This window comes from Pinus tabuliformis, chromosome 4_2 (genome assembly GCF_031772625.1).
Source record: "Pinus tabuliformis cultivar Carrire ecotype Pingquan chromosome 4_2, CPIR1, whole genome shotgun sequence".
Taxonomy (NCBI): domain Eukaryota; kingdom Viridiplantae; phylum Streptophyta; class Pinopsida; order Pinales; family Pinaceae; genus Pinus; species Pinus tabuliformis.
The window spans coordinates 414,845,762-414,872,056 of NC_142304.1; the positions used below are offsets into that span (position 1 = coordinate 414,845,762).

At 36.2% G+C, this 26,295-nt stretch overlaps 2 protein-coding genes across 2 annotated transcripts; both read right to left on the bottom strand.

Moving 5' to 3' along the window:
* Positions 1 to 11,067: 11,067 nt before the first annotated feature.
* On the bottom strand, positions 11,068 to 11,532 carry LOC149169716 (uncharacterized). The gene has a single exon (XM_089425305.1). It carries the CDS (start codon positions 11,530 to 11,532, stop codon positions 11,068 to 11,070), a length of 465 nt encoding a protein of 154 aa, XP_089281431.1.
* Positions 11,533 to 14,749: 3,217 nt separating this feature from the next.
* Positions 14,750 to 15,355, bottom strand: LOC149169717 (uncharacterized). Its single transcript, XM_089425306.1, has one exon. It carries the CDS (start codon positions 15,353 to 15,355, stop codon positions 14,750 to 14,752), a length of 606 nt encoding a protein of 201 aa, XP_089281432.1.
* Positions 15,356 to 26,295: the final 10,940 nt, after the last annotated feature.

Below are 26,295 nucleotides of genomic sequence, written 5' to 3' on the forward strand. Positions count from 1 at the left end.
ATATGCAATGATCAGATTTGATAGTGAACAGGTGCAGGGGGAGAACATGCTATGCTCCTAATAAAGCGTTGTCGGCATTATGTTTATAAGTCTTTGGTACCTAATCAATGATGATGATGCTTATATGGCTAAATGATACATCTTGCTATGTTACGGTTATGAGTTGCCCATGATAAAATCTCAGATGAAACTTGGGATCGCATAGTTGGTATTCAAATCAGATTTATGGATGATTATGAATGAATTTTTGATGATGCATATAGTATATATATGTTGCTTACATGATGATCTTCATAAAGACAAGGAGAAGTACAAAGCTTGAGTACACAACTTCATTATTTGATGATGAGCCACTTATTTCTTTTATGCTGCTGTCATCATGCCTTCAAAGATGCATAAAGTTCATATGGTGTAGTTATGATGCAGGATTCCTATAGTTCTTGGCTCTCACATGGTTGAGGATTGTCGCTGTTGATGATATCAAGAAATCTTGACAAATGACCATGAGCTCATGGTTTGCTAGACACATATTGCTATCTCTTTGATGGATATACCGTATGCTGGATACATGGATGATTACTTAAGTTGCATATTGATAAATATTGTTGGTTGACCAAGATAATGGTGTTATTGTAGGTCACATGAAGACATAGCTATTTGAAGACATGGATATTCGAAGATGTGGCTTACTTAGGCACATAATGATGATGAGTTCTTACCTTATGATGATAGGTTGATACTCACACATGTTGATTATCATGGTTGATGCTTATCGGATGTGGGATGTTCCTTAGTGATGATACATGGTTGATATATTAAGGGTTCTTGTTAAAGATCATAAGGTGATGACTATGGTGTTTTCACATATGATATGATGTGAATGATTTTGTGTTACTACTTGGAGATATGACATATGATTAGTTGATTCAAGGAAGGTTATGAGAAGGCTCTTTCTACTAAGGAAACGAAGCAATTTGATCTTGATGAGATCAAGAGGATGAGTTGATATCTATATACGACATACTTAGTCATAGGTTGATGATATTTACTTTGTCATATCTTCGGAACTGATGATGGACATATACAGGTTACAGGTCTGGATGTTGTTGACAGATGCTTATGGTGCAAATCATACATGGTGTATGATAGTTGCTGATGACTATTATGGTCTTGTTCAGATATCTGGACTCTGTTATAAATGTCATGTATATAATTCGATGTAAAGGTCATATAAAGACCCATGATGTAATAATTTGTCTCTGTCTTTTGATGAGTCCTTTTTGGTCATATGATGTAATTTGTATCCCCACTTTGCATGGGATGGACGATGTAATTTCTATCATGTATAAATAATTGGTATATCCTCACTTGGTTAGGAGGATGAGTCAAATTTGGTATATCCCCACTTGGTTGGGAGATTGATGTATGTGTGAGTCAGAAGGTCAAACTCACATAGTTGAGTGATAGAGTCATGTTATTCTTTTGGAAAATATTTGCAGACTCTGCATGTGCTCAGGGGGAGCATGGATGATATAGTGCATCTCAACATGTACAAAGGGGGAGTTTAATCAGAAAATTCAGCATGTGCTTAGGGGGAGCATGATCAATGTTTATATTTAGCTGTTCAGATATGAAAGTCTTATTTTTGGTCAACCCTTTGCCCTTGATATCAATGGGGGAGAATATCTTGGTCCGCCCTTTTCCCTTGATGTCAAAGGGGGAGAGTATTTTGATGTTGCTTGTTATCTCTAACAATTTCTACAGCGTGCAGTAATCAACACCAACATGGTTGCCATCAAGTCCAAAGGGGGAGATTGCTGGCATTATGATACATGTGTTGTACTTGATAGCAACCCACTTGTAGCAGAACGACTCACTTGTATATGGTAACTAGATGAATCTACAGAAGAGATATCAGATGTGACAGAATGCATGACAATTGTGTTTACAGATGTGACAAAATGCAGGGTAGTTCAAAGGAATCAGTTCAGAAGTAATGTACAATGGCAACTCTTTCAGATGAAAGATCATAGTGCAACATGTCAACAGCAAAGGATTACAGATCAGACTCCAAAGAATGAAAAAGGAGAGGTATATGCAGGTTCACCTTGTCCAAGCTGCGTATACACGCAAGTTTACTGAACAAAAGGAGCGTATACGTACACACACACTTTCACAGAAGGAAAAACGCGTACATGTTGGAAAACCAAGTTTTTGGTCCGAGTTATTTGGTCCAAGGTATTTTGATCCAAGGTATTGGTCTGAGGTATTGACCTTAGGTATTTGGTCCAAGGTATTGGTCCTAAGTGGTTTTGGTCCAAGGTATTGAGAAAGGCCTAGAACTATATAAGGAGGAGAAGATCATTAGGCCAAGGTGTGCAAGTATTGAATATCTGATGAAGTGTGAGATCTAGTATGCAGGTTATCGGCTTATGGTGCTTTGCTTGATTTGAACCAAGGATGAACCTTAGCGGTTGATGAGGGATAAGATCTAATGATGGATCGGGATCTTAAGGCTTGAAATGAATTATCATTATGTGGTTTGATCATGTATAGTCTAGATCTGAATACTGATGCATGTGTTATTCTGTAAATGTTATGATCTGGGTATGACTGAAGTCTGGAATAGCTGCAAAATTATGAATTAATATTTGCAGATATGTACACTGGTTGGCTTTGATAAAAGCGCGTATACATGCTGGTTCAACACATCTAAGTAGCATATACATTATGAAATATGATATTTGAAGTTGCAGTTGGATCTGGCTGTTGTTGCAGAATTCTGGGTTCTGTGCTGTGTTTTGGTCACTGTGTTTTGATGACAGTATTTTGAATGTTCAGATTGGTTGATTGTGGTTTGCTTCAGTGATGATGGGCCTTCAATGATTCAGTTGTGGGTGATTCAGAGATTGATGATTAATTTTCAATGATTGGTTAATGCAGATGTATTTGATGGTTGTATTTTAGTGGTGATTGATTTTGAGCTTCAATGTTGTTGATGGGTCCATTATGAAAATTGAATGAAAAGTGGCCTTCAGATTATGGTCTTGTGTTCCAAGAGTATCCAGTCTGAAAATTCATGAAACATGGTCCCTGGAGGAAGAAAGAAGGTCGTAGCCTTCTGTTGGTCGGCGCCTCCGTACTAGTAAACATATCGGTTAGTACAAGAGATAGGGGGTTGTAGCTCCCTTCTGGTAGTAGCTAGAGAATGAGAGAAGGTTGTAGCCCTCTGCAGGTGGGTGCCTACGTACTGGTATGAGTATGCACCAGTACAATGTTGTAAACAATTTTTATTATTATTAAAAGAAGACAAAGATGACAATAGCAGGTGGTTTTCACTCACATTGGGTTCCACCTTAAATCTTGTTGTTCATGTGTGTTGCTTATGTGTGATGGTTCATTCTGTTATTAACTACACATGGTTACTGTTTAATGTTTAATAAAGTACTGATGCATAGATTAAATATCAACATATGATGAATTAACTGAATCATAAGTTCACTAGATATACGCTTGTTGTCTTAAGAACAGTTGCGTGCACACACGAGTTCCCTTCACTGAAGTAGCGTATATAAATCTGATTGTGGAAATGAAAAAATTATTGATTTACAAATACTGATTAACCCCCCCTCTCAGTATTATTTCCAACAATAACGGGATTCTTGACCTTGTACACTGAGATGTTTGTGGCGTCAATTACAGGTAGCACATATTATGTTTCCTTTATTGATAATTTTTTTTGCAATACTTGGATTTACTTCTTAAAGACTATGGATGAGGCCTTTAGTAGGTTTCAAGAGTTCAAAGCTCTAGTTGAAAACCATACAAGGGAGACAGTCAAACTCTTGAGATTGGATAATGGGGCAGAGTATACCTTTAAAGCGTTCAAATGTTCTATAAGGAGGTGGGAATCAAGAGGGAGTTGATAGTTCTGTACAAGCCACAATATTGTTGTAGAGCGGAAGAATCGATCCATTATAGAGGTTGCTAAGGCCATGATACATAATCATGATTTGTTGATGCTTCTTTGGGTAAAGTGATGCAACACATAAGTCAACGTCCAAAACCAATGTCCTCGCAGGATCCTGGAGAACAAGACATCAGAGGAGGCATTAACTAGTGTGAAGCTAGAGGTGAGTCATTTCTGCATCTTTGGTTGTCAAATTTATATCCATGTACCTATAGAGAAGAGGACCAAGTTTGGGATTTTCAACATGAAGGGTTTATTTGTGGGCTCTAGTGAGACTTCAAAGCCTTACAGGGTCTATATTCTAGAGTAGAAGACAATAACGAGTTAGGATGTAAAGTTCGAGGAAGCTTTTGCAACCAAGAAGCCTCATGAGCGTATTCCAATGATAGAGGATGAGGAGTAGGAAGTTGTTCATCTAATATGCTTGCATAAATTAGGACATACATCTTATCAACTTGGCAGTTCGTAAGCTTATAAGGACACCACTATATGTGAAGAATTAACCTTAGATTTTCCTTTTGTCACTTAATGCTATAAATGAAATTTATTATAACAAATTTTAAATGAAATCCAAAGTTGTAACTATTATTTATCTAGAAATTCAATTTGAAAATGAAATTTAAACTAACATAAAATGAAAATGTTAATAATGACTAAGTCATTGCAACAGAAGCAATAAAGGTTATAACTTGCAAAGTAAAACAAATTCTAGTCTAGCAACTTAGGTCATTAAGACAGAATTGGAACTAATCCTCTTAAATCTAGGCTACAAAAGCATATGTAGGTAGAAGTCTAGGTTGGGGGATTTATGCTTTAAAAGGACCCACACAACAATATTCTTTTCACTTATGTAGATTATTGATTGAGGAAGAAATTTTAATCACACATGTTTTGATTGAAAAACTATTTAAATAAAATTTAAGAACACAATTGACTCAAGTTGAATCGATTGATGAGGCATCCATTAGGGTCTCCACTAGTAGAAAATATGGATTTAGTGTGTTTATTCTTGTCCATTGTGTAAATTAAATACTTACAACAATACTCCTTTGAATATTTAATCGTTACTCAATCAACCAAAGTTAAACTTGGTTTAAAAAACAAATATCAACTCTAATCAAGGGAAACTAATGTTGCATATGAATAGTGAGCAATTTACACATACATAACAAAGATTTAAAGAAAAATCAAGAAGCATTTACTCGAAAATGAAAGGTACAACAAACTAAAATATGCACATGAATGAAAATGATGTATAATCCAAGGAATTAAGGTCCCTTCAAGCCTTGACTTGCACACTAAGAGAATTATCTGTAGTAGAAACTCAAAGCTGCTACATATATTAATAAAAGAAGGCAAGTACAATGCCTTTTGATGAAAAAAATCAATCGTATATGGAAATCTTTCACACTCCCTCATGCCTTCACCTCAAGAGATATTTATACACAACAAGACAAAACTAATTTCTTGATAATACTCATCTAGCCAACTAATCTCCTAATTTAGCATTCTTCTGGATCAAATTCGACCCTTGAGGTGGCCTGAAATCATGCCAAATTGCAATTGTTAGTAGTTGTATGAATTCGTTTGCCAAAATTGTTTTTTATCCTTTTTGGGTGGCCGCATTGATCCAACAATTGCAATTGATATTTCACGGATCTAAGAGAACCCTATCCATCTTGGGAAAGATGGAAACAAAACCCATATCTCTGAATTATTCCATAATTCTTGTATATATATAAATGAATGAAAAATAACCAAATCACATTATTTTTGTTAAAATCTGGTAAAAATGGTCTTTCAATGCATACAAATTGTCAAATAATAAGAATTAAAATGAAATAATGAAAATATATTTTTAGTGGTTTTATTGGTCAAGATGAAAACAAGATGTGACAAAAGTGAAGGGTAATGCGTTTATTATGGTCACAATTACGTTTATTTAGATGGCTATTGGGCAACAAAAATGAGGACCAACATCTCCCCAAGGAGAAGTTGTTGCATGTCCTCATCCAAAAAAGTTGTACTTATTTGATATTCATGTGGCCCATGCTGCTCTCAAGAGAACATTTACATTACATGTACTCTCTTTGGATTGACTGTCATGGCCTTTGCATAAGCACCCTTACCTTTAAGCTTTGGTTTTTAGCCTTTAATGTTTTCTTCTGCTTGTACCATTGATAAGTCATTTTTGAAATCATAATATTTTCCTCCTGCAACCTCTTGTTTTCTTCCTTTAGCTTATCATTTTCCTCAATAATGTTCGTGCTATCCCTGCTGATCTATTCATTCATGTATCTTTCTAATGCTTTCATTTCTTCCACTTCTCTCTTTAATCTTTTGATTTTTTTCTCTTTTTTTTTTTCATATCTTCCTCTGAAAACTTCATGGAAGATTTTCCTCTGGTTTCTTTAGAAGTGTCTTTTGGGATGGTATCAAAATCATCCTCATGTGGTGATTCTTTCTCTTTAGTGGAAAAGGGGTCTTCTTCTACTGCTATGTATGGTTCTTCACTTACTTCCCTTGATGTAGACGATTCTCCTTCTTTTGCTTCCATTGATTCAATGTAGTCATACAAAATTTGTTGTTCCTTATCAATTTCCGAAACTGTAGATGCAGTGGAAGTAGAAAAATTGGTTCTCAGTTTCTTGGTAGCACTTGTAAACACTTACTCTTTTTTATTGTCCTATTCATTTGTTTATTGATTTCCTTGGCCATGGAGCTAGTAATTCTTCTTTGGTATGTAATTGTGGGTTTTGTGGCCTTTCCTTTTTTTTTTTCTCTCTTGAAAATGTGGCTCTTGGTTCTTTTCGCTAAATGGATTCTTCTCTTTCTTCTTCTTCTAATATGCTTACAATATCCTCTGCATTTTTCTCTTCCTCAAAACCATTGTCAATGAGAAATTGTTTCCAAGTTATGTTACTTCTTTGCCATTCATGGATCATTATCATCTTAATTAAACCATGGTGGTAGAGGTTCTTGTCCTCGTTTCTTGGCCGTGTTTGAATGGCTTTGGCCATCCTTGTGAGCTTTTTTAACAAATCATATGGAATTTTCACAATTTTTTCCTTTTTGAGGTGTTGAAACAACCATATGCGATATACAAATACCACATTGTATCTACCTTCATAAGGAATGTATTTTTGAATTAGAAAGACCAGATCTTTTCATGGATTCTTTAACCAGCTTCTTGATACTTCATTGACCTAGTTGGGCATTGTTCTTAATTTTATCGGGAAGGGTGTCTAGGCCTTTTAATCCATCTACTTTTTTTCAAACCACCTTTTTACTATGTATGAATCTTTGACATGAGAAAGTGTATGATTAGAAATGTGAATGGTAAGGTTTCCAATTCTTGCACTTTCTCCATCAAATATATGGGAAAATACCTTCATCACTTCTACATTATACCCATTAAATCTGGGAAAGAAATCCATCCACCCTGCATATTGGATAAATGTCAAGTATTAGGGGTGCAAATGTATTGTTTCAAACTTAGAAGGTTCAATCCTTATTGTCATTATCTCAAATATATAAACTTTGCAAATTAGTTTTTCTAGTGAACAATTAATTCTGAGTTTTGAAGGATGGATTAACAATATTTTGAATCAGAGAAAACATTTGGAACAAAAAACATTTTTTTCAAACTCCCATGTCTATTACTAATTAATACAAAACTCTAAAGAGTACAATGAGATGCTACTCGAATTTCTTAGACTATATGTCAATAGCTCAGAAATTTCGTATAGATAAAACTATTTGTTGAGGACGATTCCATATGAATTTGTTTTCATAGATACATTGAGCATTGAAAATGCTTTCTCCTAGAACATTTTGAATGGAAACATACTTGTGTTGAACCCTATTCCTTCCTCCACATGACCAAAAATTTGTTGGTTAACAAATGCCCTTGATTTCAAGGAAAATTTGGAGGTATTATCATTCCAATTGTGTAGAAATGCTTGGTACCGTGGATGCACAGTAAGGTGGAAACACAATTTGAAATGAAATTGTGGCATAGAGATCTTATGCTTCAAAATAGAGTATGCGTGTTACTAAATATGATGTGAAAACATATAGAGATTGTTTTCCTTTTTAGGAGTCATTTCATAACTTAAGTGCGAGGACAAGTGTATGAGATAGTAAGAACTATATGGTGAGGTTATTATGAGGGTATGTAGTGAGTTAATGAGAGTTTTTGATAGTTATGATATAAATGTATAATTAGAGTAGAAATGGATAGGACAAGATTATTATGATAGGATAGGTACTTTATTGAAGGTCTAAATCAAAATTGGAATTTTGTGGTTAATCATGACTACCAAAATTGGTAATTGGTATAGAAAAATGTATTATTATTCATTTTCAACAAAATTTAAAACATTGAAAAATAATTGTTACCATACTTTGATACCATAGAAGCAATGTTGTTGATGTCTTCAATATTGCTTATGAGCCTTTAATTCTTCATTTGCAAGTTGATTGCCTTCATGCCTTGACTATTCAATTGGATTGTTTTTGAGATTATCCTTGCTTGTAGACTCACTTTTCTTTGTTAACATGTATGCATATATTCTCTTTCTACTTCAAATGGACGCTGACCAAAATTCTTGGATAAAACTTATGCCTTTTCGTAGTGAATGATCTCATGGTTTTATTTTCATATCTTATTTGGATAAAAAATGAGTTTCCTGAAGACTTCAAAATAAAGTAGGGAATTGTTAGATGAAAATGTAATGCTTTGTACAAATTTACAGTCAATAGTCTATTTAGCTTCTTCAAAAGGAAATGATAAGACATATTCAACTTTGCAAGTATTCTATTTATATCGTCAAAGGACAACAACTCGAGTGGTAGCTAGGGGGTTTAATTCCCCTCCACCTGGGTTCTATTCTCCGAAAACATGTTAGCCAATGTGGAAAAAAATGAATATGTTGAAAATCATGAGTAATTCCTATAAACTTGAAGGGGCAAGAAAATTTAATATCTTGATATTGAGGTGTATAGTGGCAGTGATTGTGATTCGATCTTGGTTATTTCCTAGAATGGTCCTCCGAAGTTACCGATTGACCAATTACTATTAAAAAAAATATTCTCCTTACATCAATATTTGGTCCTCATAGGCAATTTTTTTTCCATAGAAAAAGACCTGTAATTTCATTCATATAAAATGATTGATATTACATTCTGCATATAGACAACTAGTGTATATTCATTAATCACCCCACAGGTGACAACATTTTTAATAATGCTCACCAGGAGAAAAATAGAGACAAGTACTATCTATACATATTGTCCACATCTAACATTAAAAAAAGGGCATACTACTCAACTGAAAAATGATGAAATCTGATTGTATCAGACCACATAGTATACAATAACCAATCTGTCCATGAGAATAACCATCTAGATTCAGGAAAAAAAGTTACTATGTACATAGCAAAAAATAAAAAAGGGAAAATATATGAAATTGAAGATCCCATGAAGAAGCTTAATCTGTTGTTGGTCCACGATTTACTTCCCTGAACGGATGATGGAAGAACTCATAAGAATGGTCAATGACCTGTTCCATTATAACCTAAAGATATTTGTCCATATGGAGTCCTTCTTTGGATAAGCAATCCACAATTTAGTTCCTTTCTCTATATATATGAAAACAAGAAAAATATAAGAAATTGTCAATGATCCAATTTTTATTTATTTATTTTTTTTGTTTTCTAAGTAGCACTAATTCTATTAATGAAACAATATATTTACAGTGAGGCTCCAGCCTCTGCGGCGCTAGAACAGAATTATAACAAGTTTAGACATCCAAAAGACTGATTCAAGACTGCCCACTGAGGGGAAACTAGTCCGAAAAACCGATGGAAAATGCTGCCCGCGCAGGGGTTACAGCTCAAAATCCAAGAGAAACAGTTATGGTAAATTACCAAAATTGACGACATAATTTGAAAAAACATTAGAAAAAGCCCCTAAGAATAGGAGCCGGGAATCAAAACCTGGTTGCGTTGACTCTTTAGGTGTCATTTGGTGGAGGAGGCTCTTCCATGACTAGACACCTGTATTCATCCTAATCATCCTCAACTGCCTGCGTGCTACCAGGAATGCCTTCACCATGCTTGGTGCTATCCTTGGCGCCTTTGCGTTTGCAAGAACCAGAGCTATTGCCTGAGGCCTTCTGTTCGCTGGTGGCCGCCTTCTCTTGAGTCGCCTTCTGTTTGCTAGTGTCCGGATTCTCCTGAACAGTGGCGGGTTGCGCAGTGACAAGATGTTTTGCAGTGGTGTGAGTTTGTTCATTCTGCGGGCGAGTCTCCTCTCTGAACGCCACAAAGATGGTGGCGATGATGGCAGGGTGGTTCATGGTGCAGTGGAAGTGGAATTGGGCCATTTGATGTGGCTGGTGAGGGGACACAGAGAGGTTGAGCGTCTGGGTTGCAGCATTTACATGCCGAGCTTCGATGGGTTGGACCCAACCTCTTCCATTGTGGGTGGCTGGATATCTGCTGGAGGAAGGGGAGGATGAAGGGGTTGTTGGCTCAGAGGGGGATGGAGAGGGGGGGCGAATGGAGCTACCTCGGCTGCTGCCCCGCCTATAATGCATTCAGTGGTGGAGTTGCGACATGGTCCTGCGGGTGGGGTGGAGCTGACTGGTGTGGGTCGAAATGACGAAGGTGCTAACAATGTGCATAGAGGAAGAGGTAGACTCAGTGCAGGAATTCACAGGGTGATTCAGGTGAGAGACAGAGACCAGAATCGAGGCTTCAGTTTGCAGAGTGCAGAGAACATTATGGGAAAAATGGATTCCATCTCCCAAATCTATATAGCTCAGGAGTCGACGACGCCTCCCTGTTGTTGTGCATGAGCTCGGCTTCGTAGAATTAGGGAGGCAGGAGCAATTCAAAGGGGGTGGGGCAGAGGTATGCAGCCTTGTCGAAACCATGGACTTAAACTTGCAGAGGAGTCCTCGACCTGTGCACCAGAGTAATGGAGCCTACAGGTTGACGGTGGCTCGCCATAAATCATCTCGGGTGGGAACGCGGGTGGCCATGTGGCTAAGCCACCTGCCATCCCACTATCTAATCCGCATTAACGCGTCTTTAACCACCCGCATCCGGGGGTGCTGCATCGTTTTGCATTAGTTTAGTGCATTCCTGTAGCTGGGATCCATCATTTATAATGTCGAGCAAACCTGAGTGTGGAGTCCGATCACTGTCCACCCCCAAATTTGCCAGGAGATTAGCCACTTTGTTGCATTCTCTTCTGATATGTTTGAACGTGATTGCTCTGTTAGTTGTGAGCCATTGTTCAATGAGCTCTAAATGTGCTGCCACTCTCCAACTGTAGGCCACTTTGTGAGCAGGGGTCCTCTGTAGAATTTGATTAGCCATGTTGATAAGTATCTGAGAGTCTAAGAGGAAGAAGCCATGATGCTGAGCTAGATGAAGTCCTTGCCACAATCCCTCAAGTTCAGTTGAATTGTTCATGTCCCATCCAATTTTGCCCAGGAAAATCAAGAGAGGTTTGCCTTTGTGATCCCTAAATATTCCTCCATAACCTGCCATGCCTGGGTTGCCTTTGGAGGCTCCATCAAAATTTAATTGAGTTATTCCGTGTGGCAGAGGGAGCCATTTGCTAGAAGTTTTGTGATTTAAAGAGGATTTACTGGGGTTCTCCTGTATCTGGTTAATCTGAAGATTCCAATTCTTCCATATGTTCTGCTCCTGTGGAAGGGTGGGAAAATCATCTTCGTGCCATGTTTGGAGCGCTAAGGTTTCCTAAAGATTGGGTCATAGATTGCTCCATATGATCTCTATTGGCGTGCGTTGATTCTTGATGTTGCAGCGGTTCCTTTCCTTCCATATAGTCCAAATGAGAAGACCTGGGATGATTTTCCACAAAGAGTTTAGCAGTTTTCTCTTGTACGGATTGATTACCCACTTGCGGATGGTGTTGGTGATGTCCCCTTTTACTCTGCCTTCTTTTTGACATCTGAAGCTTGTTTTTTCCTAGAGTTTGTTTGCCAAATTGCATGTGTCCATGAGGCGCTATATGGTCTCTTCTTGTTGTTTACAGTTGGGCATATTGAGGGCCCGTGGAAGCTTTTTTCCTTAGGTTGTCCTAGGTGAGTATTCTTTTTTGAAATAACAACGAGAGGAAAGTAGAGACCTTGGGCCAAATTCTAGGAGACCAAATTTTTTCCCAAAGACGGTCCTTGAATTTCTGATTTCTAATCAGAAGGTTGTACGCCCCCTGAGTGGTAAAGGTCCCACGTGGAGTGTACCCCCAACGTAAGATATCCTTCTTATTAGAAAATCTAATTTTCCGATTTGTGTGTTCTGTGTCAATCTCCTTATGTATTAGCTCTGTTCCTTGCCTGATGATGTGTGCCATGCTTAGCCATTGTCTATAACCCTGATTGAGGGTGGGAGTCTAGTGCTGGTTGATTTTGTCCATCTGATGCTCATCCCAATCCTCTATTTGGGGTGGTCTGATCAGGTTTCTTATCTTGGGTCTTTACTACCAAGAGTCGACCTAGAAGCGGGTGTTGTTTCCGTCTCTTATTTCCCAGAAACTGTGCTGTTGAATCACGGCTCTGTGCTGTCTGGCAGCATTCCAGATTAAGGAGCCTTTTTCTGTGTCTGTGAGTCGGATTACATCGTCTGGTGGTCTGCTTTTTGCATATTTGGTAGTTCAGAGGATGGCCCAAGGTGTGTGTGGAGCAGAGAGCCATTTCCACCATATTCTTGCTCCCATGACTGCATTACTGTGTTGAGGGTCTCGGAGACCAATACCCCTAGAGTTCTTTGGGAGGCATATTGTTGCCCATTTGACCAATGCCCATTTGCGATTTTGACCAGAAGATCCCCATAAAAAGTTCCGTTGTAGATTTTTGATCTTTTTAAGCACCCATTTTGATGCCTCCAAAATAGAGAAGAGATAAAGAGGCATTGATTGCAAGACAACTTTGACTAGCACTAGACGACTAGCCATATTGAGGGCTCTATAAGTCCAGGACGAAAGGCGGGCTTCAAATTTTTCTAGGAGCAATTGCCAGGAGGTATGCTTTAATGCAGAATCAGTTAAGGGGGCACCAAGATATTTGTATGGGAGATAGGCGACAGAGAATCCAAGAATGCGGGCTATAGAGGATTGAGTTATGGAGGGAGTGTGAAAAAACAAGATTTGGGATTTGATAGTATTTATGCTGGCTCCAGATGCTTCTGAGAAATAATCGAGTAGGGATTTTAATTTTAGGGTCTCTTGAACCAAAGGGTGCCCAAACAACATATTATTGTCCACAAATTGTTGGTGAGTGATAGCAGGGGAATTATGGATATAGATTCCTCTAAGCTGTTGAGATTGAAGTGCATTCTTGATAATACGACCTAACCCTTCAGCCATAAGTACAAAGATAAAGGGGGAGAGGGGATCTCCTCGATGGATGCCTCTAGAGGGATGAAAATGGATGGAAGGAATTCCGTTAACTAGAATGGAGAAGAAAGTAGAAGAGATTAGACTCATGACCCATCTTACACAAGGAGGAGAGAAGCCAAAGGCTGAAAGCATTTTTTGAATGTAAATCCAACTCAACTTATCAAAAGCTTTAGAGAGGTCAATTTTGAGGAGCATACCTACTTTTTTATGGTGCTTTAGGGAGTGTATGATCTCATGGGTGAGAATGATGCCATCTATGATTTGTCGTCCTTCCACATAGCCTGATTGTTTTGGTGAGATGAGCAGGGGAAGCAACGGCTTTAGTCGAGAAGCAATGACTTTAGATATGACTTTATAGATAACATTACAGAGAGCTATAGGCCTGAATTTGTCTGGAGTAATAGATTGCTCTTCTTTGGGAATGAGAGTAATAAAAATCGTGTTTAGAGAGGGAAGCATCCAATGGAGGGTCCTAGATTCTTCCACTACCTGCCAAACTTCCTCTTTGATAAGATCCTAGAATTTATGAAAGAAGTTTGAGGTAAAACTGTATGGACTAGGTGCTTTTCCTTCCTTGAGTTGATGCATGGCAGACTCGACTTCCTGTAAAGAGATCAGACGAAGGAGCAGTTGATTATGTTCTTCTGTTATAATTTTTGGGATATGTTGGAGAATCCTTTCTATAGCTGGCTGTCTATTGATTTGTGGCTCTTGATGAACTTTTTTGAAATGATTGAGGAGCTCTTTTTCAATATCCTCATGTTCTTCCAATCTTTCTCCCTGCTGATTCTGAATTTGCGTAGTGTTATTGTGCATTCTTCTCTATATGGTGGTGCGGTGAAAGAATTTCGCATTCTACTCTCCCTCTTTTAGCCATCTTACTCTGTATTTTTGTTTCCAGAGGATCTCCTCTTTCTTTTCTCTTTCTGCAATCTTATTCTGAAGGTTATTTTCCTATTCTGAAAGTGCTTCAGTCCTTCCTTCAGTAATTATGGTCTGTTGGATTTTCTTCATTTCCTGAGCTAAAGCATTTTGAGCTTGAAAGATGTTTCCAATGGTCGATTGATTCCATTGCTTGATGTGCATTTTGAGATATTTTAGTTTTTGCTAGAATTGAAACATTTTTGTTCCTTCTGGGGGAATGAAACTTTTCCACGCAGAATGGACCAAATTTTTGAAGTCTGGATGTGTCAACCAAAATGCTTCAAAGCGGAAGGGTCTTCGAGCGGATTTTCCAGGTCTTTGCGATTGAAGCGAGATGGGCCAATGGCTTGATCCAGATAGAGGTAAGATTAAGGTTGAAAAGTCTCCTCCAATGTGAATGGAATTGTCTGAAATTAGGAATCAATCGAGCCGGGTGGCAATCTTCTGGGTGCCTGATCTTTTATTATTCCATGTATAGATTCCATTTTTGAATGGCAGATCAATGAGCCAGTTGTTTTGTATGAAATCCTTGAAATGAGTACTTTCAATGTCCAATTTGATTCGGCCCCCACTTTTTTCCTCAAGTTTAGTGATCATGTTGAAGTCACCACCTGTTATCCAAAGTGGATGGATTCTGGTGGAATTGAGAAAAGTTAACGTATTCAGAATTGCTAACTTGTTCGCTGCTTCCTGGGGAAAGTAAACATTGGTGAGATGACCATGAACATTGGTCCCTATGATATGGAAGGTAGCTTGAATGAAATGATGAGACGCATGGAAATCAGTGAGTGTAATAGCCTGTGCATGCCATGCTATTGCAAGTCCCCCTAAGGCTCCCGAGGCGTCCACTGCTACTGTTTGGCTTCCTGGCCAAGCTTTTGGGAGAATGGTGCCAAGTGTGATACTATTACATTTAGTCTCTTGCATGAAGAAAAATTGAGGTTTCTCCTGCTGTATCATGTTTTTGATCATTCTGTATTTCACAGGGCTATTTAACCCTCTTAAATTCCAAGATGTGAGCTTCATGATTCAGTATTGGGGAGTGGCCTGTAATACTTTGTTAACTTGGAATATCTTCCTGATTCCACCAACATTTCCCCAATGAGGATGGTTCTTTTTAGATTTGTCTTTCTCGCTTGTTTCTTGGTATCTTTGGGAATATTTTGCTCGTCCCATTGACTCCCTGGTTGAATTCCTAAAGTTTGCCGTTGATGTGCTCTAGAGAGAATCACCTCCAAACTTTCTAGCTATCTTTCCGGGATTTTGTCAAATTCTTTTTTCCTACAGGCTTGCTCAAGGCCAAATATGTCCAGATCTCCTATGTCTATACTTTTAAGCTCTTCTTCTATATGCTTTGGTTCACTGCTTTCCGCCAGGAAGTCAGTTGAATGGTTGGGTTCTTGCAGAAAGATATCGATGTCCATACCATTAGGTTTCCAATCGGAATCCATATTGGAAGTGGAGATTGGGAATTCTTTGGTCCGCGAGGGCTTTTGTGCTTGCCTTGAATCTGTGGGATTGGTTGTAAAGGGTGGCTTGGGTGGCTCAACAGAATGCATGGGGGGTTCAGAGGCCAGTGATGCTGGTTGAGCCAGGATGTCGAAGCTGTTGCTAGTAGAGGGTATTGAGGCACTAGTTGGGGGATTTTTGGGGTACGATGCGGGTTTTTTGTGATTCTTTTTCCGATTGTTTACTTTGGTAAATCCTTCAGAATCAGGTTTCTCTGAGGTGGTATAGGTAGTGGGCTTTGCATTTTGCAGGAAATCACGAAAAAGATGGACATGGGCGTGATATTTTCTACATCTGAAGGGAACATGTTCATAATCTATAAACTTAATCCACTCAAAATCATCATGATATAGACTTACCGGATCTGGAAGATCTTTTTTCAGATGCATGTAGACACATATGCGGGAGTAGGAAGTATATATTTTGAGTTTTATTTCTTCCGCGATCTTTATGAACTCCCGCAGACCATTTCCAATGTCTTTTAGTGATTCTTCATCCCAATACTCCAATGGAAGGGAGTATAGCCGAATCCAGACTGGTGCCCAACTCAGATCCTCTTTTTCTGGGTTAAATATTTCGATCCAGTCTCTCAGGTACATGCCTGCAGCGTTGAAGAAATAGGGGCTGCCATTAATTACCCTATTTCGGTCTTCTATGCAGTTAAAGACCACTGTGAAGAAACCTTTTGGTCCCAGCTTTAGGGTGATATGCCCTTTGGGTTTCTATTTGGTTGCTATCCATCCCTGCAGGGCTTTCTCTGTTGGCCAGAAGCCAATAAATTTCCCGATTAGAGCATGGTCATTCATGAACTGGACTTGGGTATTGATTCTTTGACTTGGTAAGTCAATCTTTGGTCTCTCTGTTGCAACAGGTTTGCAGGTCGCAGAGGTTGCTTTGGGAACCTCATCGTTTCCTGCAGTGTCTTGCTGCCTACTCTAGGGTGTTGTCGCCGTTTCCTGTGGCCTTTTCTATTTACCTTGGCTATTCTGGTTTGCCTGCTTTGTCGTGATGGTAGGCTGATCCGATGCAGATGCCCTGTCAGTTCTATTCTTAGACTGAGGCTTGCTGGCCTGAAGGGAATCCATGACGAATGTGTTATTTGCTGCCGTATGCAGCCGCTAGGGGTACAAAGGTGTTGTTGCAGATGCGACGTGATCAGAGAAGAACCTCCGTTGTAGGGCCTGACAAAACCCTAATCCGCCATGTTCTGCTCAGCCCCCCATTTTTCCTGAATTTTCGTCAATGATCCACTTGATTCCCTCTAGAACAAGCATTATATAGATATCCTTGCCTAGAATAGTACTATTGAGCCAATTTATAGTTAACATGGAATCCCCAAAATTGTGAATCTTAGTACATCCTTTCTCCAGAGCAAACAAAAGTAGGTGTTTGCATGCTAGGAGTTCCTCTTCGTTATTTGTCCCATGGCCCAATCCCATTTGACTTTATAGCTGTGCTCTAAAGAAAGAAATAAGATGAAACCTCCTCCACTTCGTTGTCCATCGTAATTGATCCTCATAGGCAATTACTGACAATTTTGAACAAAATAACAATCACTTGGTATATTTTTTTATTGAGAATTTTCGTTGGCCAATTTCTTGGTTTTTCAATGAAAATTCAAATCTAAATTTTGCTAGGAACTTGGATTTTTCGCAACGAGACTCTTTATTATTATTTTATTTTTTCATACAATTTTTTTTGAAAAGTAAATTCGGGATGAAAGAGGGGTAGGAGTATCAATGCTTTTATCCACAATTTGCATCTCGACTTGATGAAATATTAGGAAAATATGATTATCTTGATTGATAGGTTTGTTGTAGAGTTTGAGTGTATGCCATTGAACACAAAGGAAACTCTTTCTCCATCCACTCTATTTATCTTTACAAAACCATTGTCTAATACTTTTTCCATTTCAGAAGGACCAAGCCGATGAGTGGTGAACTTACCCCTGAAATTATTGAACTTGGAGTCAAAGACTAAGGCCCAATCACTAACTTTAATTTACCTTTTCTTAACAAACTTATCATGCAATTTTATCCTTTGTTGTTGGATTAAAGTTGTTTGATGTAGAGCTTCTTGTTGGATTTCATCTAATTCATTCAATTTCATAATTCTTTTCTTTTGTGCCTATGTTATATGCCCAATCCTAGTTTAGATACTAATATGAAAGTTTGAACTTGTAACTCAATAGGAAGAAGGTTTTACTTACCATATACTAGCTCATAAGGGGTAAAATCAGTGGTAATTTTCTAGGTTGTTCTATAAGCCTATAAAGTTTGTGGAAATTTGTATGACTAATCCTTCCAATAAAGTTGAATTATTTTGGTCATAATTGTTTCCAAAGATTTGTTAGTTGACTCCATTTAACCATTAGCCTATATGCGATAAGGAGAAGATTTTTGATGCTTTACTTTTCCACAATTTCTTGCACAAGTTTAAAGATAAACTATGCTCCCTGGTCAATACAATTTCCCTTGGAAATCTAAATCATATAAAAATATCTTCAAACAGGAAATTAACTACTACTTTTTTTGTTGCTCAATATGTACCTTTTTCCTTTTGAAGGAGAATTAATAGGGCCTATGAAATATAGAGCCCACTGAGGGGCATTTCATCAGAAGCTACTAGTCGGCCCATTCATTGACAACTATCATAAATTCTAACTTATTTCCTATCACCTTTAAAAATAGTTGCCAATTATATTCGAGATGAATTATTTTGTAAGTAGTGATTTTATCTACGAAATTCCCACCAAAAGGCATCATGACAAGTTTTTAGAATATCAAAAAATATTATCTTCTTTAACACATTTTCAAATTATAAAATATGGACCTATGTAAAAAATATCTCCTTTAACCCATGAATATCCAACACTTTGTTTTATTATCTTTTTATTTTCTTTTGGTGTTAAATGTGGTGGCAATTTTCTTGAAGATAAATAATCTCTTACATCAATAAACCATTGATTTTTAATGGATATAGAAAATAAACGTTTGTATGGAAAAGTATCAGGGACTGGAACAATCTCACAAGGATTATTAAGGTGTGAAATAAAATTTGCCACTTGATCTTCCCTTCTAGGATATTCTATAACACCAATATTGAATTCTTGCATCAAGAATAACCATATTGTTACTCTACTATTAATAAGAGCTTTGTTCATCAAATATCTAATGGTAGAATGGTTTGTATGGACAAAGATACCATAAATAGTGATTTAGTGTCGAAATTTATTGACAACATGAACAACTGGCAACATCTTTTTTTCAGTAACAATATTGTTGAGCTTAGTAGGACCTAGATTTTTAATAATGAAATAAATAACATAGTTCTGAATATTTTCTTTCTGACCTAATACTACTCCTATTGTTGTATCAGATGCAACTGTGGAAATATGGAATGTCAAAGTCCAATTAGGCCCTCTTAACATTGGTGTTGTAGAAAATTTCTCTTTAAACTTTTCAAAGGCAGTGTGACAATTAGCATCCCAATAAAATTTGACATCTTTAGCAAGTAACTTAAACAATGGCACAAATATTTTACTAAAATTTTATATAAATCGATGATAATAGCTTGCATATCCTAAAAAACTCCTCACATCTCACTAAGTTGATGGAATTGGTAATTTAAAAATAATTTCAATTTTTGATGGATATATTGTTATCCCTTGAAGAGATACATGATTCCCTAGTACAATCCCTTCCATTAGCAGCATAAAACATTTTTAGTTTATAAGGGCTAAATTTGTTTCTATACATATTATTAGACATTTTTGTAAGTTAATCAAAGCTTCTTCAAAATCATTCTCCATTATTGAAAATTTATCCATGTAAACTTCTACACATTCATGTATTAGATTAACAAATATAGTTAATACGTCCATTTGGAATATAGTTGGTGCATTACATAGGACAAAGGGTAATACCTTGTAGGTGTATGTCCCACAAAGACGTACAAATTATTTTACCTTTGGTATTCTAAAGCTATCTTAATCTAATTGTAGCCATTAAATCCATTCAGGGAAGAATTTTTTTTCTTCCCAACTAATGGATATAGGTCTTCATCAATGAATGGTATGGAAAAGTGATATTTTAAAGTTGATTTATTAAATTCTTTATACATAACATTAATTCACCATTTTCCATTTTTCTTGGGTAATACTACTACCAAAGGAGAAAACTATCAAAGGTAGGGTACATAAAATCTACTTTCATCAACTTTTAAAGTTCTTCTTTCACTATCTATTTTAACATTGGATTTATTATTTGTTGTGGTTGCCTTATAGGTCTAGCATTTTTCTCCGTATATGTATGTTGTATGAATGTATCCATATGGGTACCTTGCATATTTGTGTAATCCCAAGCAAATGCTTAGAATATTTTCGTAACAATTGAATTAATTGTTCTTCCTAGGATGCTTATAAAATAGAATTGCTTTTCAAATATTTCTCAGAATAAAATTAATAGTTTTACCATGAGAATTTGTTATTGAATTTACATGAAAAGTAGTTTGGAATAAACATTGCAAAGAATTGATTTTACAATTACTTTGAAAACTTTGTTATGAAAGATTATTTGTAGTAATATACTAAGTTGCTTCTAATTGTTTTATAATATCTTGATCGAAAATAAAATGATTAAGTAAATTTTCACCCTATAATTAATAACTTGAGTAATAATTAAAAGAAGTTGAATCACTTGTTCTAAATATATTTCTTCAATCGATGGCATTTGTTCCAATTCATTTAAGGATTTAGTAGGGGGATAAAATGTGGCTTGCTTTCATTACCTTTTGAGATAGTCATACTTCCTAATCTACAACTAATAAATGCCTCAGTTATAGCTAACAATGGTCTACCAAGAATCAAGCGATGTCCTCCTAGATTTGATTTAGTTTGGAGAATTAGAAAATCTATTAGATATTCCCATGAATCAAAGGAAAAATTAATATCTTTAATCACACTTTCCAGTTTCTCTCTCGATTTGTATGCTAATTCTAAATTGTAGGTGTTGGTCAAAGGTTGCGTAAATTTAAGTGTTTCATTATTTCCATTGCCATTATATTAATAACTGCTCCTAAATCAATTAGAGTATTTGGAATTGAAAGATTGTCGAGAGTGATTCTTACTATTGGTGTAACCGCATCAACATATTTTTGAGTTATAATTCTAGTTGTTATTAAGCTAGTTAAATTTCCAATAACATGAATAGTATGTGGATCCTTTCATTTTCTGTACTAGATTTCTTCAAACATAATTCCTTGATTGTTTTTTCTTATAATAATATATCTTTAATTACATGCAATAAAGGATTTTGACATAAATATTTTTCATTTCGTTTAAGAAATCATAAGTAGGAGGAGTCACTGGATTTTCCAAAGTCAACCTCTCTAAAAAAGGATGTTATTTGATCACTTGTGATTTGTCCTGCTAAGTTTTAGTGATTTTGTGTGAATCTATTGTGCCAGTTTTATTAGGAATTTTCCTTTATATCTTATTTTTATTCTACGATTATAGGAGATTTATTTTAAATTACTTTCCCTAAGATTAAGTGGATATATTGAACATGGACGATTCAATATGCATGAAATGTTCCTTCTTCAGTATTGTACATAGGTTTTTCCACTGCTTGGGTTGATAATTGAGTAGGTCTTGGTAATGGCTGATTAGATGATAGTTGTAACTGCTGTGTTTGGATTTTCTGTGGTGGAGGAAGTACATAATATGGTTGTTGGGTTGACCGAGGACATTCTACAAGTGCTTGTTATTGTTGCTGATATGGATATTAAGGATATGAGGGCTGAAATGGTTGTTGAAGATTATAAGGAGGTTGGTTTCCATAAGTAGGTCCTTGCCAACCTTGTTGAAAAGGTTGGTTTTGGGCTTATTGAGGAGACCATGCCTGTCGAGGCATATGAATATTCCAAGTTTTTTTATGCAAAATTTTCATTATAATATTGAGGAAAATGCTAAGTAGAATCTTGAAACATATTTATTGGTCTTGATTTCCAAGGTCTTCTTGGTGCAGTATAGTATAAACATTCCACTGCTCCAGTCTCTCCTTTGTATGCCACTTTCAAATTTGGTAGTGTTGGACAATTTTTAGTTGCAATCCTTTATGCATAGATGCCACATAGTTGAATAAAATCCAATGGAAATTCTCTCAATGAATGCTTCTTTCTATGCTTATGACAAAAAAATAGAAAATATTTCATTTTTCTCTTCTTGTCTCTTCATGGATTTTAATGAATCTATTTTTGAGCGAAGTTAATCCGTAAACTACCGTGGATATTCCACTGGACAGTTCATCACAATAGATCTGATAATATTATATTAAAATTTTGAAATTCTTCACTATTACAATTTTATTAAATTTCTAGATCTGTAGATTTTATTGTAATTAGTGCATGCACGCGAATGGAAATTATGCAGAAAATAGAGAACGGAAAAATATAAGTTCACACACACACACACATACGCACATAAGACATTTTTGGCATTATGAAAAATGCGTTTTCCTTGATGACAACCTTCTTAATAAATATGTCAACATGATAATAGCAGGATAAGAATTCAGGCCAATACATATCAGTTCAGAGACAAAGGAATGATAAAGATGATGTTTTTAAGAAGTATACACGGGTCCTGTTAACAAAGGCCGTGTACATATGTGAGTATGGTGAAGCAAAATCGCATACGGTTTCCACACCATAGTATTCTCGATATCGGGGGTCTTTACCATGGTATTTGACCATAGTAATAGGTGCGACAATGAATATTTGATCTCATCAAATAATACCATCGGCATAACTATAGAATGGGCCTAAGGTATTGGCTGGCCTAAGATATATAAGGATATGGAGATCAAAGTGCTAAGTGTGCATGTATTGAGTTATTTGATGATTGGTTTGATTTGAAATAGGTGTGCACCAAGGAATATGATGATGGATAAGATCTATTAGATCTGAAATGACTACATATTGAACAATATACTTATGGTTTGATAGATCTTTTATATCTGTTATGGTGTATGTCGAGATTTGGGTTTGACAGGTGTTCTGTTGTGCAACAAAGTTTTGACTCAGTAATTACAATTATGTATGTAGGTTTTCTTCAGAAAGGCCGCGTACATACGCGAATCTACTTCTGAGTAGTCATGTATATATTCTGCAGTATGGAAATATATGTACGCGGATATCAAGTATGAAATGCACGTGCATATGAAAAAGTGTTTTATAAGGGCCACATACATATGATAGGGTTTTGCTATATATGATGTCTAATCGGTGTTATTTTGTCTGCTACTTTTTGTCGATGAATTCTTTCATGATGATCTGTGTTTGACAATGTTGGTTGAGGTTGAACTAATTATGTTGAATTGTAATGATGCTATTATGAGATGATCTATATTTGGTTCAGAGGTCCGTGACAAGGTCAATATGTGTTTCAGTGATTGATTTTAATAGTGTTGTGATTCAGTTTTAGGGTTCAATGTTTTGAGATATGTACATAGGCTATATGAAGAGAAAGTGCGTATATACGCAAGTATATCTCATAATAATAACGTATATATTCTGACATAAGATTGACCATGATTTTATTTCTGTGATGAACAATAAGTGTTCTAACATTTTGATGAAGAGTATATAATGAATTGAGATGATCTAGTTGCTTTGGTTGTTTGAGATTTGATAATTGGTTTATTTAATGATTTGGTGATTAAGTTGGTTTAGTGATTTGATATAGTGATTGGTTTTAGTTTGTTATTTCATATTGGGCTTAAATGATGGTAGTGGGTCCAGTCTGAAAATTTGATGAAAGGTGGCCTACAGGTCGTGATGTTTTTGAGCTCGGTGGATTCTGTATGAAAATTATGAAATGTGGTCCACGAAAGTGTTGAGTATTGGCGCCTTCAGTAAGGGAGTTAAAGCTTCCTTCCAGAGGTAGCAGGTAAATCAGATCAGGGGGTAGGAGCTTCGCTCCAGTGGGTGCCAGTAAATGAGGTCAAGGGGTTGGAGCTCCCTTCTAATGAGTGCTGAAGAACGAGAGAAGTTGTATCCTTATGTAGGTGGGTGCCCGTGTGCTGGTATGAATCTATGACAATACAAATATTGTAAGAAGTTTTTCATTGTAATAAAAGATGAAGACAAAGACTACAACAACGGTGGTTTTCTCCCACATTGGGTTTCAACCTAAAAAATCCTGGTGTTCATGTGTGTTGATGTGTTTCTTATGTGTGATGGTTTATTCTGTTACTGTTTAATTAATGCCTAATGAAGTATTGATACACTAGTTCAAGTTAAACAAATGATGAATTGACTGAAAAGTTAGTTAACTAGATATACGCTAGTTGTATGCATAACAGTCGCACACATACGTAGGTTTACTTCATTATAGTCATGTACAAAAATATGAATGAGAAATTGAAAGGTTTAAGTGAGTTTTAAAACACTAACTCATTCCCCCTTTCAATATTTTTCCAACAATTGGAATCAAAGTAGGTCCTTCAAAAGAAGCTTGATCGCTTGAAGGAGATCTGTCAAGATGATGGGAAAGAAGAAGATAGCTCGAAGGAGGGTTTTAGAAAACTATGACGGTGATATATTAGATGTAGTAACAATTACGTATGTCAACAAATATTCAGATTTGGGAGCACCCCAGTTTCTATTGATAAAAAATGAAGAAGACGATAATAAAGAATTATCAGGTATTGGATTTTGTTGTAATTGTGGTCCATTTCCTTATCTATGCAATAATGATAGTGATGACGACAGTGAAACAACTACAATTGCACTCATGGGTAAAAGTGAAAGTAAGTAATCTCAAGAGAAAACATATTAAAAAATGTTGGCCCTAGTAGCAAAAGATCAAGCCAAGTTAGAAACATTGGACAATGAAGGCATATCTATGTTAAGTAATGATAATTATCACCAATGGAAAGAAAATATGAAGTCTAATCTAATGAACCGTGATGTTTTGTATTTAGTATGCAATGGCTACACCAAAATTCCTCCATCAGATGAGGAAGTGCAAAAGAATAGTAAGGCATTAAGTGACATCATTAATAACATACCCGATTCATCATTAAATAGGGTTATGCATTATGCAACTGCAAAACAAGTGTGAGATAACATACAATAAATCCATGAAGAAAACCTAAAGGAAGGTTGCTATTCAAAGGAACTACCAAGTAATCTTATCTCTAACAATGTGTCAAAAAATGAACATGATAACAAAACAACCTTTGTTATGTTAGTTACTGATTCAAAAGAAGACAGGTTGGAAGAAACTTTTGATCTTAGAACAAAACTTGATCTTGCTTTGAAAAATATTTTTAGTCTTAAAGATAAGCTATAGGAATATGATAACAAGGATCATATTAAATCGGTTAATGCTGATGTGGAATCTAAACAATATTGCGAAGGTCTTGAAGCTGAGATCGTCTCTCTAAGAGCATATCTTGAAAAATTAGATAAGAAGAATGAAGAACTACTTCAAGTATTTGAAGAAAAAGAAAATGGGATGAAGAAGAGATTCTCAAATTAAAGGAGCAAGTGGAAGAAGGAAGAAGGGTTGAAGAAGCAATATCTAGAAAAGTAAAAGTAATATCAAAGAATGGAGGTTGAGGTAAACATTATAAAAGGTAGATTAGAAGAAAAAGATAAACATTTGAGATTTCAAGATAGTACTAAGATTTTGGATAATATTCTTAGTAGTCAAAGGTCTCTCGCCATCAAATCTAGTCTTGGTTTTTATGAAACTGTTGAAGGAGAATCTAGTTCACAAGATGATGCAAGGAACTTAAAGGGTAACAATGCAAAACCTGAAATGATCAAAGAGATAAGAAGTCAACCTGATTAACAACCAAGGAAAGTGAATCCTCAAAGAAAATCATTTACTCCTAACTATATAAATGGTAATCAATTATCTCCTTTGATCAATAATTTTGAATGTTTAATATGTCGTAATTATGGACACGTTGCATCCAATTGCAGAAGTAGACTATTTCAATCTCAAGCAAATAACCGCTCCACAAAAAGATCATCAACTTCCAGGTACTCATGCTTCTTTAAGGGATATTGTTTTTCTTGCAATATATTTGGTTACAAAGCTATTGATTGCAATAGAAGGAATATGAAACAAAAATATTATGATTCCTCTGCTCATATAAGATGTTATGCTTGTAAAAAGTTTGGGAATGTAGCAAAAGAATGTAGGAACAAATCTATGGATCACCTCAAACAAAATGGCGAGCGATTATATGAGAATATTGATGTCAAAAGACCATAAAAAGATGGATCCACTAACATTTCTCATAATAAGCAAAAAGAAGAACATATAAGGTGTGGTCTTGCTCTCTGCTCGTTTGAAGAAGAAGATGAATGGTACATAGACAACAGATTCTCTCATCACATGAATGGAGATAAGAGTAAGATGGAGTCTCTCAAGAAAAACCAAT

Bases quoted from the DNA above. Each gene is read 5' to 3' on its own strand.
- LOC149169716 (XM_089425305.1), bottom strand. From the start codon at position 11,532: ATGGCAGGTTATGGAGGAATATTTAGGGATCACAAAGGCAAACCTCTC.
- LOC149169717 (XM_089425306.1), bottom strand. From the start codon at position 15,355: ATGAAGCTCACATCTTGGAATTTAAGAGGGTTAAATAGCCCTGTGAAA.